Genomic DNA, 17,068 nt, shown 5'->3' with positions numbered 1-17,068 from the left:
GACTGCGATCAGGCAGGCAACGGGAAACCACCTGATTATCTTCCCAGAGAGCGACTATGAAATGACGACTAAGTAAGAAAATTCTGTGTTCTGCAATCCGACTAGCAACTGGCGTCATATCGATTCCGGGTGGAATGGTGTGAAACGGCCACCGAGCAGATGATTGTGGACGACCAGGCAATATCTGCGAAATGGGATACTGGAAGATCAAACTTAACATTACGTAAAAAACACCGCCTCGCAACATGGAATGTTAGGGGGCTGCTACAGCCAGGTAAATTGTATATATTAGAAAATGAGCTGATCAAGGAGAAAATAGATATCTGTGGGATATCTGAGACACACTGGGAAGGCCAAGGACATTGGGAGGCCACTCACTACTAAGTTTTTATGTCAGGAGCTAACAAATCAGGACAAAAACGCGTAGCAATATTAATTCAAAAACTTTGGGCAAAATATGTACATGAATACCTTCCTGTAAATGATCGAATAATTAAAGGTGGAGCAACGATAGGGGAAAGAAAAATAAAAACCTACGTTATGCTGATGACACTGTTATATTGGCGTCATCACCAGAATAACTGATATTTTTGACATACAGATTGAACGAATTTAAAACGGAATTTACAATTTAATATATGTCTGTTTGAACTGCATTTGAAATAGTGGACCAATATAAAACTTGGACAAAAATAAATCCATACCCAGTGATAGACATTGTATAAAATATCGTTCAACTATCTGTCTCCTTTAAAGGAAAGAGGAGCTTGCCTAATAGTCGGAGAGATAGAGCCGAAATTTTGGAATGATCAGTAATATGACATTTCTCTATTGGAATATATTCATTGTAACTGGGTTAAGACTTTGCCTTACAGGCGGACGCCCCTCGTGGTACAGGGGGTGGCTATACAGGGATGAAGTTGTAAAAATTAACGATCGATAATATGGCTGAAAATTTGCCCAGAGTAAGATCTTGGTATACCACTTGCCTGCGCATTTTAGGTCTCGGTAACAATTTTCAAACTGATTTTATTATGATATTTTTATACCGATTGATTTGAAAATTTGTATGCTCACTTCTGTTACTATTCTGAAAAGCGTCAAGTAGAGCTTTCCTCAAAATTTTCCAAAAAAATTTCCGTAAATGAAAATTTTCGAAATTTTTAAAGGTAAAATCTAATTTGTAGAATCCTTTCGATTTTCTGTCAGTTATACCATGATTTTTTTCCAAAAATTTTCAAACGATTTTTCCGATAAGAAAAAAAAATTTTAGAAAAACTTTAAAAATTTCGTCATTTTTCTCACTCTCATTGATGTCATCACATTCATCATCTTCGTCACTTTCACTTTCAATAATATCACATTCATTATCTGCTTCATTTTCAATCACTACTTCTCGAACTGATTCTGGCATCTGAGGTCCACTAAACCATTTGAATTTATATGTTTCATCTTAAAACTCCCAACCATGTTCTTCAACAATCAATTCTGTTGGTACTTTTTTATGAGCATTTGTCCAAATATTTGAAATATAATGGGCTCGCAGTAGATGTTGGTGTAATTCATCTTGACATGGTGGTAAGCTTGAAGCATCGAAATTTTTTAGTTTTTTTTTTAACGGCTCATTTACATCATGCAACTTATACTGCCGGTTAAATAGTGAAGATCTGACATCGTTTACTTTTCTTTTTGGAATTGTTCTCGTCAGTCCTGTTCCATATAAGTGACATATGAAAGTTTCTAAGGTTTCAAAAACTTCATTACAATCGAAGTCAGTTTCACCAAGTTGAATAAAAGCATCTTGATACTTATTACATTTAGCGCATGCGTCTAGAATTACTGGTCTAAATGGAACGCGCATCATTATTATTTTAATATTTTAAAATAATAATGATGCAAAATTAATGTCCAAACAGAATTTGTAAAATTATAATTAACTAATGAAAAAAAAATTCAATCAATTTAAAAGTTAAAAAAAATATTGAAAATATCTACAAAGTAAATTTCAAAACTTAAAAAATTGATAATTCCACTATTAAATTGATTTTTATTAATAATTATTTGTAAAATGTTAAAGGAATTCTACAAATTGAATTTTACCTATTGATAAATAGAAATCATATATTTTGTATTTGATTATTAATGTAATAATAAATCAAATTTTTCTTATATCTGAACAACCATTATTTATGCAATATAAATTTAAAAACCTTTTTATTGTAATAAAAAATAAGTAAAATTACTATTTGTTATACCTACAAAAAATATTTAATACATTATAAAATTACTTTAATTTAATAAAATATCAAATATCAAACATTTATTCAATTAAAAATTAATTCGTAAAATATTTATATTTAAGAAAAAAATGTGATTTGTAAAGTAAATATGACTTTAGTTTGAAAAAAAAACATTATCATAATATCATTTTAAAACTACAAAATATTCTATAAAAGATTCAGACGATGACGTAGAGTTTTATCAAATGTTTTAGAAAAGTTTTTCTAAATTTTTTTTTCTTATCGGAAAAATTGTTTGAAAATTTTTTGGAAAAAATCATGGTATAACTTACAGAAAATCGAAAGGATTTTACAAATTAGATTTTACCTTTACAAATTACGAAAATTTTCATTTACGGAAATTTTTTTGGAAAATTTTGAGGAAAACTCTACTTGACGCTTCTCAGAATAGTAACAGAAGTGAGCATACAAATTTTCAAATCAATCGGTATAAAAATATCATAATAAAATCAGTTTGAAAATTGTTACCGAGACCTAAAATGCGCAGGCAAGTGGTACATTTGACCCCGTTTTATGGCTCTCTGTACCAACCCAGCTGTCCGCCCTTTTGGATTTATAGTTTTTAGGGGCTAAATAATGAGCCATGAAAATGGCGGACATATTACTTATCGTTAATTTTTCCCCAAAAAATTGCAACTTCACCCCTGTCCGCCACCCCTTATGTATCCACTCTCGCGTCAGCCCTTTGGGATTTCGTCTAGTTATACCAAGATCTTACTCTGGGCAAATTTTTAGCCATATTATCGATCGTTAATTTTTTAAGGAAGCGATAAGTGGTTTGACAGCATAATAACTGCTTGTGTAGTCTAGTTTTTTCAGTGATTCTAGGCAACCTATTTGGGTTGAGTTTTGATTTGTTCTTGAATGAATTCAGAATCCAGCAGCCCGCTGAAGTATTTAATTTTTATAATATAATTATTTGACAACCTTTTGTTGGCCAACCACCTAGAGCGGAGTTGAGCCGAAATACATTGATTTCGTATGTTCCGTTTTAAATTCGTTCAATCTGTATATATCTTCGACTGATAAACAGTGTTGCTCATATATTCGTTCTACGGATTTTACAGACTCGAAAAAGGAGCGTATTGAAGTTCAGTGGCTCAGCTAATAAGAAATAAAATACACAGCCTAATAAAACAGTTTATTTAAACATTAGACAAAGTTTTTGGATAAAACAATATTTTTGCAAAAGAGTTTGTATGAATTTAACGTTTCTTTTTCATCTGGGGCTTTCCAAATACTTTATTTTGCTTTGAGCCCTTATTTTTACCTTTGTTTTTCATCTTTTGTTTGAAATTACTGTCATATCTAAGTTTTTTAACTTTCCTTTGGGAAGTATCTACCAAATCTGCAAAATGTGATTTTCTTTTCTTTCCACTTATGTTACCGTTTCCGGCAAAGCTGTCGTCCCGGACAGTATTTATCTTCTTTTGTTTCTGTTTTCTTTTCGCTAATCTAGCCTGTACAAGTGCAACTTTATTCAATTCGTTGCTTATTCTATCATCGGCTGAGTCTTTGCCTTTGCCCTTCTTTTTGTCCTTTGGTTTCTCTGATTTATCCTTCTTAGTCTTCACGTTTTTAAGACTTAATTTTTCCTTCTCTTCTTTCCGTTGCTTCTTAGTTTGGAACCAAGGTCTTACTTGATCTTTTTCACCTTTTAACAATTTTTCAGCTCTATTTGCTTGATTTTCGGCTTTACTGAGCACTCTTTCCTCATATTCTTCTTGAAGAATTTCTGTTACTTGAGGCTCTAGTGACTCTATTTTAGTTCTATATTTTTCAAGTATGTCAGGTGGGATGACTCTACTTTTGACTGGATTTCTGGCACGTTTTATTACTTCCTTAACAATTTTCCTTTCTTTTTCGCCAGCTAAGCTTACTGAAACGCCAGCCCTTCCAGCTCTGGCAGTTCTACCGACTCTATGAATATAGTGTTCAGTTGTGGCAGGCATCACAAAGTTTATCACAGTTTGAACGCCTGAAATGTCAAGACCTCGAGCTGCTACATCTGTCGCTATAAGCACATCCACTTGCTTCGTTTTGAACCTCTCTAAATTTTCTAAACGTTGGGGTTGAGTTAAATTTCCGTGTAATTCGGCCACTTTTAGACCTAAAAGACCCAACACGATATGTAAACGATGTGCTTGCTTTTTTGTTTGGACAAACACCATACAATGCTCTCTAAATGTTCTACAGACCAATGCAGCTAGAATTGGTTCTCTATCTGTTTCTTTGTCTGATCTAATTCTAACAAATTCTTGTCTTAAATTAAAAGCCACATCGCGATTACTATCTACAAATAATCGAACGGGTTTGGTAAGAGACACTGCTGCTAAACTTTCTACTTCCTCTGTCATTGTGGCCGAAAATAACATAGTTTGGCGTTTACGTGAACACTGTTTGATTATTTCATTCATTTGTTCAGCAAAATACTCATCTAACATTCGATCCGCTTCATCCAAGATCAACACTTCTATCGAATCTAAACTAAACGTTGGAGTACTTTTCAAATGATCGATAAGTCTTCCCGGAGTAGCTATCACAATATCTGGATTTTTTCTTAAAATATTTTCCTGCGTTTTAAGATCTAAGCCACCGACAGCTAAACCAACCTGTATATCGCTAAACTGGCATATTTGTTTAGTAACCTGGTATACTTGAACACCTAACTCTCTCGTTGGTACCAAAACTAACACTCTTATAACCGTGGTTCCATCTGATGGTCTATAGAGAAGTCGTTCCAAAGTTGGTAACATATATGCTGCGGTTTTACCAGTTCCAGTCGCTGCGCAACCGCATATATCCCTACCTAAAAAATATCGAAAGTAAATAATTGGTTCTCTGAGTAATCAGGATCATTTCTATTTGTCATATATTGGTAAAAACAAAAAATGACGCCGAATTAATACTCCTCTCTTAGAAAACCTTCAATACCTATGTATTGTAATGCCCTTAGCTGGCATTATACCATTTATCACCTCTTTTCGTTTAAGTACAGTACATATATCATTGATGTGGTACGCCCGTACATCCTCGCCAAGTCAGTTACTCATACACCTTGCTCATGTTTTTCAATGATTTCACGTTTTAGTTCAATAGACATCATCTTCTTCGAACCCATGGTTGTAAAAATAAATGTAGTATTGTAATGTACAAAAAGCACAAAATGCAAACCCAACTTATCAACAATACTTCGAAAATGAGGGAAACAGGCAAAGCAGACAGACTGAGGTCTATAGTAAAAATTTACACAGCGTAAATTACACTGACATCGAGAGTGCAATATGGTTAGTACTAGAATCCGAATTTTTGTCAGATTTAATTTCCACTGACCATTTCATTTGTCAGTCCAAGTAATAGTCAAGTCTTCTTCTTCTTGTGCCACTCCTATCGGAGATTGGAAATCATCATGGCCACTGCGACTTTGTTAGCAGCGCGCCTAAAAAGTTCAATCGAACTACACCCGAACCATTCACGTAGATTACGAAGCCACGATATTTTTCTTCTTCCCACACTTCTTTTGCCCTTAATTTTGCCCTGTATGATATTTCTTAAAAGTTCGTACTTTTCACCTCTCACAATGTGCCCCAATAGTCAAGTACAGACCCATAAAATGATCTTTATGACGAGGCCATTAAGATCTATTACCAGTAAAACTACCTTTTATTTATAAACCAAATTAGAAGTAGTCAAATAAGATGTATGAATTTGAATAAAAACCGATTCCTCGTATCTCATACTTGCTTTCATCTCAAAGCAAAATATCGCTCGCTCCGCAGCTTGTATATCAAAACACTCATATATTAGGGCGCTCGTATATCGAGGTACCACTGTATTTATGTATTCATGTATTTAATGAAATAGGTATTCGTTATATGTTTGCATATAGCACTCAAGATTTTATTTCCTTCTGATAAACTTCTGTTTTATACCCAAACTTTGTTTCTTTTGAGACATTTCTAGACAAACAAAGGAAACTAAACACAAAACACTCCAGTTTCGCTGTCTCATTTTTTGCAAGCAACTTTGTCCTCATTAAACTTCTAAGCAAATAAGTTTTGGTAAAAAATTAAACGATGATCCAATAAACAAGCTTTTATGGTATTAACACTGACAAAACTGCCCACGTTAAATAAACTTTAGTATGTTTTTAAAATAAAAATCTAATGTCTAACTATGTATTTACCTAATAAAGCAACAGGAATTGTAGCAGACTGAATAGGTGTAGGATGTACAAATTTCATCTCAGCAATTGCCTTTAATAAAGGCCTTGACAGATTCATCTGATAAAAACTCACAGCTTCTGCAGAATTTAATTCAACCTCTTCAAAAAATTCTTCTGTATCATCATTCTCCGCTTTTACTTTTTTCTTTTTCTTTTCTTTAAGTTTAATCCTGTCATGTTTTAGTTCATCTTCCGAAAGAGATATATCGGAATCAACAAGGTCATTTGTACCGTTTTCATTGTTTGTTTGATCCTCGTCAGCTTGGGTGCCTCTGACTTTTTTAATTTTATCATCAGTTTTTTGCTTTGCTTTCCTTTTAACATATTTAGTCAAATCATTCCAAATGTCTTTGTTATATTCTTCTACGGAACTGACAAAATTAAATTCTGTATCAAAATCTTCCTTACTTCGAGTTTTTTGTTTAGATGGTTGAAACTAAAAGAGAAAATTAAAATCTTATTAAAATTATATTCATTCTGTAAACAAAATTAGTAAAGATGTTGATACAAACAAGGCATTTTATGCAGTTAACTGAATATTATCATCATTAAGTTTCTGTCATTTACTGGTTCTTTTCAGTTTTGGGCAAAAGATAAAATAAGAAGTTATACCTGTTGGTGGAAATAGATTTAAAAAAACAGTAAAAATTGTTTATAGTAATATGTCCAAGAAAAATATGTACAGATCACCTTTTACTGAAGCCAATTGTATTTGCTTGTTACAATTATATAGGAAGAAGAAGAATTAAAATACCAATTTTCTTTATGTTTTCACGCAACATAATTGTGTGGATTAAGATATTATTTTTTATTAATGTTTCTGTAGATGCTTTATACCTAAAATAAAGAAGTATTTGGGGAAAGATGGGTTGTCAATTTGAGTTTAATTAATAGTAATGACAATATATGTGGCTATCCTTGGACCTTTTGCTGGCATATCAGCCTTAAGCACTTTATTTAATGCTATCTATGCAGCCTAAGTTAAATTTCTTCTTCTTGCTATCTCACAAGTCTGGTTGTCCCTACCAATTCTGATTGTGTATCTGGAATATATGCATTTTTCTATGAATTCAATTTTTCCTAGTTGAGTAATTGGTTAACAGCAAGTACTAGAATTGTAATAAGTTTGGTATTATTACAATACATCAAAATAAATTCATTCTTAGCGTAAATTTAGTCTCTGACTTAGTCCTCAGCTATAAGGACCACACCATCCATGAAACGAAGATGATTTAACTTTTCCCCATCATTCATTATTCTTTCTCTCTCAATAAAGCTTTTTTAATTATTATGGAGGATACAGTTTAAAATTGATGTCAAAATATCAGTTTAGTGAATGGGAAATATATATAAAAAAACTAGAGTTGTTCATAGACAAATATACATTGTAAAGTTTAAAGTAAATAAACCACAAGTTTTACAAGTAATTCCTCTAAAACATTATATTTTCTAATTAATGAAATAATAAATAAACAGATTTTACCTCTATTTCCTCATCACTGTTTTCTGATAAATCTTCAACTTCTTCATCATCATCAATAGTTCTGATAATAGTATCGTATTTCTTAACACTTTGTAACATTTTCTATGTCTGATAATTGTCAAGTATTTATTTTATATTTAAACAATTTTGTTTTCAAATATAATGTATTAAACTTTCAACAAAATAAATCAACATAACCATACTTTCTCTTTCTCATTCAAATCTACACGTGAACTTAAAACCAATTTCTGCTCTGTTCTGTAGTGTGTGTTGCGCAGATCTAGGCGGACTGGTATTTAGTGATTTTCTGAAATAGTTGAATGTTTATAACGCAAATGAACTATCCAGTTACAAAATATGTCCTATGAACACACACTTACTTTTAAATGTGATAATTAAAACACAGATTAAAGATTAAACTTTTTTGAATTGATTTTGTAGCCTGTCATACCACAGTATATACCACAGATAGTATTGTAAGTGGTATACGCTATGTGGGGAGAGTGAGTTGCATTGGCCCAGCCGTTTATAATAGAGACGGCGCTACTAGTCACGTTAGGTGAGCATATGTCATAACAAAAGGCATATGACGTTTATGTAAGTGGTGTTGCCATGGTTTCACTAGTTTCACTTTAGTATACATACTATACAATTAAAAAAGATTGTAGCAAATTCTACTAAAATCACAACTTAAATTTACAATAACTTATTTCTAAAGAATTTTGAGTACCATAAAATAAAAATGTGTTAGTGGCAACATTGTAATCCACGCCTTTGCAAATTTCAAATGGCGTTAAAGGGTCCCCAGCCACACACTGACAAGAGCTTAAGGAATTAAGAGGAGGATATTTGTTGCCAATACCTTACCAAAGAAAATTATACCTGTGTTTTATTTTGTTGTTTTCAGGACTTTGGTTTGTTAATGTAATGGAAAACATGGTCATAAAATAAATAAAAACTTGCCTCTACCATAATATATACTCTCTTTGTCTAATTATACATTTATATATAAAAATGGAAGTGTATACTATATTTTTGGACAGAGAGAATATAGTTTTTGACATAGAATACGTTTTTATTTCTTATTTTATGACTATATTTTCCACTTTTTGAATTTTGCCCCCTAAAATTAGTTTCAGCCCGTCCGCATATGGCGCGAGAAACTCTCTCTCAAATCTTTCTATGGGACTTACATTACTAAAGAGCTATGTTACTAAAGAAATACACTAATGAATTGGACAGTGTATATTTTTTGTTGTTGATAGAAACTTTACATTACCCTTTCAATGTGCTTATCTCTCTACAAAGCAAAACTTTTGTTTTAATGTGTGATTTCTGGTCGATGGTTAGTTCTGTGCCATCTGAAATCTGTTTTGCCTAACTTGTTCTCAAGTAATGAGAGGCTGAAACATTTTGGCTAGACATTCTTGTTCAAAGTTGCTCTGAGTGAAATAATTCATCCCACCTTAGTACTAGCAGTTCATGTCTTAATTTTTATAAGCTTTTGAATAGTGTAAAAACTTTATTAGAGAAACACAGAAATAAATAAATAATAAACCTTGCCTCACCTCAGTTGTCACTTGTCAGTTCTAAAACTAACAAATGGATCATGGCTACCAAGAAAATAGGAAGTTATTTGTTTATTATTTTAGTTATAAATTCAGTCATAGGTAAATATAAACAATTTCTAGTTTTTCGCTATAGACGTCTTTTATCATTTACAATTTTATCTTGTTGTAAAACATGACGTTTATTATTTTTGCTTTGCTTGAGCTTCATCATAAAATGTTTTTTAGAAATTAGAATTCTCCAAAATAATAAAATTTGTGTAATCAACTAACCCTTATTTTTCTTCACTTTGTTAACGGTGTCATTAAAGGGTAACCACAAAATCTGAAATACATCAAGATGATAACTTCCCACTCTGTCTCTAATACAGTAATAAACACAATAATGGAAAATATTAGAGGTGTAGGCTCAGAAAATTGAGTGACATACCAATCTTCAAAGATGTAGTCTATTTATAGTCAATGCAGCACTGACTTGCAATAATTCATATTTTAATGCAAGAATAGCAGAAATATACAACTTTAATATGTAATCATAATCTATATTGTCATTGACATGATTGTTGTTGATAATAAAATATATAACACAACTATTAAAACTACCTACTGTTGATGACAAATATTTAGTAGGCGAAATCTCAGTGGAGTGTCCAGAATAATTAAAAATATGGAACCTGAAAAATGCTTCTTAGTTAGAATTTCTGAAATTTGTGTGACATGTATTTAGTTGAAATCCAAGAGAAAAGATCTAGCATAAAATAATTCAGAAAGGGGTTAACTTCTAAATGTATCAAAGAAGAGACTTCAAAATAGTACATATAAGTACTCATAAAAGTACAGGTGCAGGTCTGTTTATTAGCCATGCTAATTTGAGACATATTTTCATAAAACAAACCTGGATATTACTACTAATCTTTTATTTATATCATATTAGTGCAGTGTATTTAATAATTTTTATTAGAACACTGGATTATAATGAAATAGTGGTTGATATAGACATACAATCGTAAAGAATAGATATAGTCAGTTCACTCAGCTTGAGTTTACTAATATTAAAATAACTGAGTAATCAATCAATATGGGTCAGAGAATGGCAGATCTTTTTACGCATTAAATAAATAACTCTGGGACTCCCACCCCCTTCCATGGGAAATAAAGATTAACCATTGTTTTTCAATATTACACAAAATTTGTATGTAGATTTTATTAAGAGATAAATTCTCCTACCTACATATCATAATATAGTAATGACAGGTAAATTCTTAATGTTTTTTCACGTTGATAAAATTATCTACACAATAGAATAAACATAAAGAATGTCCCAAATGAGAGAGAGTATATACCATAGGTGCTGGATACAAATATGAGAACTCTTACCTGTAATATAGAAATGTCTAAACCCTAGAGAGACAGAAGTACAAATAACATAAATAAAATTAGTACAAATGACATAAAAACAAAATTCCTAGAACTAAATACTATTTACTAATTAACACAAGTCTTTTATATGTCTATGTGTGCTATTGTCCATCCAAGTTACTATCACAAATACATTGAATGAATGTAGAGATGTGGCAACCATGTGTGTCCAAGGCTACCAAGAGAAATATGCGAAAACATCAACTTACAGGTTTACACAAAAAGGGCACTACTAACTTATAATTGATTGCTCTTATTCCAAAAGCAGGAGAAATCTTTGATATATTTGGAGAGCACTGTACAAATGTATATGGAGTAAATCCTTGATGGATTTTTTGAGAGCTTCTGTAAACAGACATGTTGCTTTGTGTTTGACTAAATTTACTCTCATTGTATGTTTTTGAGAATATTTTTTGGAACTAGATATTCTTATGCGCACCAAACACTAAGCACTGTTGTCATTTAAATATCTACATGTTTTGCAATGTTGGCAAATTATTGTCAAAAGTGAATACTAAATTAAAAATATAGTTTTATATGTTTAAATGGATTTATTCGAACAATTCATATTGAGTTTATTTAAATAACATTTATTATTGGGAGCATTTTGAAATGCAGTATTTTACCAGGTCATCGAGAGATATATTTTTTTTTTATAAATATATGTTATAAAGTATCATTTTGTAATAGACATTTCTGCTTTACAGCTAGTAGGTAACCACTTTGTATTGTTTAATTTCTTTAATTTTAAAAGCTAAAATTATTAAATTATTTAATATTTAATTCTAATTAAATCTAATTCTAATTAAAGTGTAAATCAATCAGAAATTTACATGTGTGTGCAGGTTGGACAGTTCAAGTGAAACTGACCTAATCAACTTTATATCATTGGTACTGTGTTCACTCCTAGGTAGTACCAATATTCATAATGAGTTAATACACTGTCCAGCTATAGGGAACATGTTATTTTGTACTGTTAAATGCCACTATTGTGCAATATGATGCTTATTAAGTTTGTGTCCTCATAGGAGGATGCTGTAACTGAAATGGTTAAACTAATGAAATGCTTGTTTGGTTTGTTTTATTTCTTCTTTGCAATTGCTTTTCCACTAGGGTACTAGATTACATTTGTTGTAGTTGTGAATTATGAATATTATTTATATGTTCATTTTTATAGAATTTTGAATAACTAGAATTCAAACAGCTAAAATTATTGTTTCTAAACATGTAGCTACCTGTGTAACCCATTATTATTTTTGATTTCAATACATTCAAGGAATTTTTACTTAAATAATTGATAACTGCCACCTCAAATAAGAATTATTCACGTGAAACACTATTTCTTACATAAAAAAATTTAAGTTAATCCTCTTCCTCTTAATTTCCGTATTAGCAAATTTCCAATTTACATAATTATGTATATTTTAGGAGAACTTCAGAGGATTCCAGAGCTGCGAGAAGATCCAGAGGATGACTATGACATTATTAATGTTAACGATCCAGGAGAACCACCTCCCGACCTTTTATCTAGACAGCCAAATCCAAACTCTATACAAAATGCTCATTTAAAACGTTACAAGTGCCATTCTTGCGAACCACCTGATTGTTCCAAACCTTCAACATGTAGAAATGCTATACAGTGCTGGAAATCTCGTGTGAGAGAAAGCAATGGGGAAGAAAGCATTACAAGAGGTTGTACAGTGGATCAAGAACAGCTACCTCTTTATTGCAGGGCAGCTGCTGTTACTGTCCAACATAAAAGACACGCTAGTGGCCAGTTTAAAATTGAGTGCTGCGTGGGAGATTTCTGTAACGATGGTGAATTTCCTGAATTACCTCCCAAGTTTGAGGAAAGCAGTCAGTATGCGGAATCATTAATGTATGGGATGAAAATTGTGGCAGCTGTATTAGGACCGTTAGTAGTATTTGGAACTATTGGTATTATTGTATTGTATTTTCTAAGGAGATATTACAGAAATAGGTAAGAAATACTGTTTACAAGACTCGTTTGATTAAAAACCCATGATTTTTGCTATTTTACTAATTTATTTTCTAAAATACTTTTCCTTTTGTTAAATACACTTGATAATGATGCTTTCCCAGCATCTTTATCCTTTCTGAATCATGATTTTTATCATCCTCGTCAAAATAATGTGTTTTGACCATGATCTCTTGATTACCATCATCTCTCTGAAATGTTGATTCGTTTATAATGTTTTGTAGATTATGTAATGAGAACAGAATGGATCCAGACACTTACTATGCAAGTGACGATTTGCTCAGAGCAACAGCAGCAGGAGATAGCACTTTAAGAGAATATTTAGAGCAATCTATGACATCTGGTAGCGGTTCAGGTTTACCATTATTAATTCAAAGGACATTAGCGAAGCAAATTTCTTTGGTAGAGTGTATCGGAAAAGGCAGATACGGAGAAGTATGGAAGGGTATGTGGCACGGGGAAAATATTGCTGTGAAAATATTTTTTTCAAGAGACGAAGCAAGTTGGTCGAGAGAAACAGAAATTTACAGGTAAGATCTGAATAATATTATAAATTAATCAATAAATCACTTCCATCACTTTATAACACTTATTTTATAGTTGATCAACATGTCTGTAATTCTCCTTATATAAGGCAACCATTTATTTTTATTTCTAGTGGATTTTTTTGTTGGTCCTCTAATTTTATCAGTGCTTGTTGTTTGCAGACTTATCACGTTCATATTCTACAGTTTTGGTCTATTCTAACTCAAGCAATTTTCGGCTAAACAATTACATGTTAGTTGCTGCTAGTAATTATAGTAATATGTGAATGTAATGTACGCTTTTATGAATTTCATATTGAACTAATTTTTTTTTTACAGTACAATTTTACTCCGCCATGAAAACATATTGGGATACATTGGATCTGACATGACCTCCCGGAACTCTTGCACCCAGTTGTGGCTCATCACGCATTATCACTCGTTAGGTAGTCTGTACGATTATCTAAATCATACTTCCTTATCCCATCAGCAACTAATGAGACTGTGTTTATCTTTAGCGAATGGTCTTGTCCATCTACACACAGAAATATTTGGAACACAGGTAAGTCATCTATTAAGGAATATATGAAGCACCTTACTACAGTTGTTTTTCTGTTACTATTAAGCATACTTGAAAATCTAAATACTGATTTATTTATCAGAACACAAAATGGTCCCTTAATTATCATTTTTGCCGTTAACATTTATTGTAGACAAAGCAAACTCGTCTTGTTGCGAAATTTACTATTTAGTTAAGTATCGAGGATTTATCTGTATCAGCACAGTCAAGACATACCTGAATACCATGATATTCTGTCTCAAGTCCCACCTTTCTTCCTGTTTTTTTTTCTTTTTAGACATCCCTGGACTGCTTTCTACTGATCCAGTGATGTTAGCATCTCCAATATTTCTGAGATTGGTTGCAGCCTGAATACCAGCTTTCTTTTAAACAGGTTTGTCTTAGGGCTACCTATCAGTCAAATACCAATAGAATATGTGATACAGCATTTGATATTTGGCAGTATATGGCAAGCATTTATCATTTTCAGCCTTTTCGAATATACAAACGTGTGGCCTGATACATCCATATCTTATGTCAGCATCTGTGCCAGGAAGTAACCCAAACGCCAGTGCATGCTGTTCATTCATCTTAGATTCCTTCTGAAGTCTCTTCCCTTCTCTTTTTAAATGTTCCCTTTATATGTATATTCTTTCCTTTCTTCTCTCATAAATTATTTCTCTTTTTCTCACTAACACGTGATTCAGAACACACACTGTGATGACTCCTAGAGTGTTGTCAGAACTGTTCTTTATGTACCGACCTCTCAGGATGAAGGGTGCTCCTTCCCTAGGGGAATGTTACTACACCTTTTTCTCTCCGTTTGCATGTCTGTTCAGCCCCCAGCCTGCGTAACTACCGGAATACTGCATTAACCATACTCCTGTTCTTTCTGAAACCATACTGGGTTGCAGACTCCCTTACTCTTCAATTGTTACCTAGGTTCGTCCTCCTAGCGTCCTGTACTCTGGTACAGTTTACCTTTGTATAACAGAAGGCAACAGGTCTATACTTGACTTCCTCTTGTGGAAATAGTACAAGCTTCGAGACTTCTTAATTCACCAGAAATCGCTGTGACAAGCAGCATGTTCATAGGTTCCATAGATTTCCAGATTGATTTGATTATTTTTATGATTTTGCCTTTTGGAGAGTTAATGTATCTCCAATTGTAAGTATATCAAATTGAACGCTCATTAATGTTTAAGTAAAGTTTAGCATTTACTTAGTCAGTAACCTGGAAAAAGAGTTCTGTAGTCATGAAATAAATACTGAAATATTTATTCCATGTTCAAAAGATAATCGCAAAATTTCAAGTTATTATTTGTGATAAACGATATTTTATATTGCATTAATTTTTTTTTTAATTTTTTTGGAAGATGGACTAGCCAATTGGCTTTAGTTTGACCAATGTACCAGATGGCTTTCAGTAAAAAATACTCATATACAACCTTAACATGTTGAGTGCTATCATCATACAAATAAAAAAAGGATCTTATAATAATATAAAGGAAATATAGTATACATATGGCATGGTGTCTAAACTATACCAACATTCCATTTGTTTAAATGGGACATGTAAAACTAATAAAGCACATCGTAGTAAAATTATAGACTGGTTATCGGGATACTAATGTCACATGAACACCCAAAAATGTGAGACTGTATTGGGTTCATGTGGCACTCAACGTGTTAAAATTATTTTGATCGCATTTTTACTACTTCCAAATTAACCTGCTATTACCTAGCTGTATTCTGTTATACATTTGTCTTTTCGCAGCACTTATACATGCTAAAATTTAAATTTAAGATAGTGCTAAAGTAAAGTATTACTTAAAAATTTTATTTTATTTTCAGGGAAAACCAGCAATAGCACATAGAGATATTAAAAGCAAAAATATATTAGTAAAAAACAATGGTACCTGTTGCATAGCTGATTTTGGGCTAGCTGTAACTCATTTCCAATCTACCGATGAAGTAGACATTGGATCCAATCCAAGAGTTGGAACGAAACGATATATGAGTCCAGAGGTTCTAGACGAGACGTAAGTAATCTTTTGCTGTCTTTTGGGGAAGTTTTCATCAACCTACCAGAATGTATTGAAAAATTCTTAGCCTAGTATAGAAGCAAACACAATTCAAATTATTTTATTCTGCAAATTCCATAGGTGGACCAACTGATATGGGAAGGGGCTGGTATTATTTGCAATCTTTTTAATGATATACTATACATCAGTAAATACCATTTTTTTTTCTTAGGATACGAATGGATCATTTTGATTCGTTTAGGAGAGCGGACGTGTATGCACTTGGCCTCGTTTTCTGGGAAATGTGTAGGAGGACGGTGAGCAACGGAATTGCCGAAGACTACAAACCGCCCTTTTACGATGTTGTGCCTAGTGATCCGAGTTTTGAGGATATGAGAAAAGTTGTCTGTGTTGATCAGCAGCGTCCTAATTTACCTAACAGATGGGCCAGTGATATAGTATGTATTTTAATGAATTTACGTTTTATATTTTTCCAGATAGTTTAGGGAACTATTTAATTTCTTTAGCCAACAAGAAAAATTAATGATTTCCTGTTATATACATACATATATATATATATATATATATATATATATATATATATATATATATATATATATTTGCTTGTACTATAATTTTTAATATAGACACTCACTTCTTATCAAAAAAAAATTGTAAAACTGATAGCAATACGTGTTTTAGAATGTTTTTTATAAGGGACAAAAAAATCGACATTTTTATGTTTTGTTTATTTTTAATTTTAGAATTTTAGTCACTTTATACCATTCTTGCTTAATAGGTGAGTTAAAGATATTGTCTTTTTGCCATGCAACGACAACGTTGGACGAGATGAATAGAGCCGTGGGCCGTGGACAACCGTCGCTCAAGACCGATATTTAATTTTAAATGCCAGAAGGCAGCCAATAATCACAGCACCCGAGCTGGTTAATGAATTAGAGCTTGCACA

At 32.2% G+C, this 17,068-nt stretch overlaps 2 protein-coding genes across 2 annotated transcripts in view; one reads left to right on the top strand and one right to left on the bottom strand.

Annotated features, from left to right (window-relative positions):
- Nucleotides 1-3,428: 3,428 nt before the first annotated feature.
- On the bottom strand, nucleotides 3,429-8,435 carry Rs1 (Dead-box helicase Rs1). The gene is made up of 3 exons (XM_072533106.1): nucleotides 8,009-8,435; nucleotides 6,487-6,961; nucleotides 3,429-5,109 (listed from the first exon to the last, which is right to left on the bottom strand). Exons 1-3 carry the CDS (start codon nucleotides 8,105-8,107, stop codon nucleotides 3,506-3,508), a joined length of 2,178 nt encoding a protein of 725 aa, XP_072389207.1. The 5' UTR covers nucleotides 8,108-8,435; the 3' UTR covers nucleotides 3,429-3,505.
- Nucleotides 8,436-9,484: 1,049 nt separating this feature from the next.
- Nucleotides 9,485-17,068, top strand: part of sax (type I BMP receptor saxophone) — a 29,775-nt gene continuing 22,191 nt past the window's right edge. Inside the window, exons 1-6 of the mRNA XM_072533105.1 lie at nucleotides 9,485-9,678; nucleotides 12,424-12,976; nucleotides 13,219-13,524; nucleotides 13,858-14,080; nucleotides 15,932-16,119; nucleotides 16,334-16,559. Coding sequence (XP_072389206.1) covers nucleotides 9,618-9,678; nucleotides 12,424-12,976; nucleotides 13,219-13,524; nucleotides 13,858-14,080; nucleotides 15,932-16,119; nucleotides 16,334-16,559 — 1,557 coding nt within the window. The 5' untranslated portion in view covers nucleotides 9,485-9,617. The remainder of the gene's footprint in view (nucleotides 9,679-12,423; nucleotides 12,977-13,218; nucleotides 13,525-13,857; nucleotides 14,081-15,931; nucleotides 16,120-16,333; nucleotides 16,560-17,068) is intronic.

The sequence above is a fragment of the Diabrotica undecimpunctata genome, chromosome 5 (genome assembly GCF_040954645.1).
Source record: "Diabrotica undecimpunctata isolate CICGRU chromosome 5, icDiaUnde3, whole genome shotgun sequence".
NCBI lineage: Eukaryota > Metazoa > Arthropoda > Insecta > Coleoptera > Chrysomelidae > Diabrotica > Diabrotica undecimpunctata.
This window is presented reverse-complemented; position numbering and strand designations above follow the sequence as displayed.

Coding starts and splice junctions, on each gene's coding strand:
- Rs1 (XM_072533106.1), bottom strand. CDS start 8,107: ATGTTACAAAGTGTTAAGAAATACGATACTATTATCAGAACTATTGAT. Junction 6,962..8,008: donor ACAGTGATGAGGAAATAGAG/GTAAAATCTGTT, acceptor TTTCTCTTTTAG/TTTCAACCATCTAAACAAAA. Junction 5,110..6,486: donor AATTCCTGTTGCTTTATTAG/GTAAATACATAG, acceptor GATATTTTTTAG/GTAGGGATATATGCGGTTGC.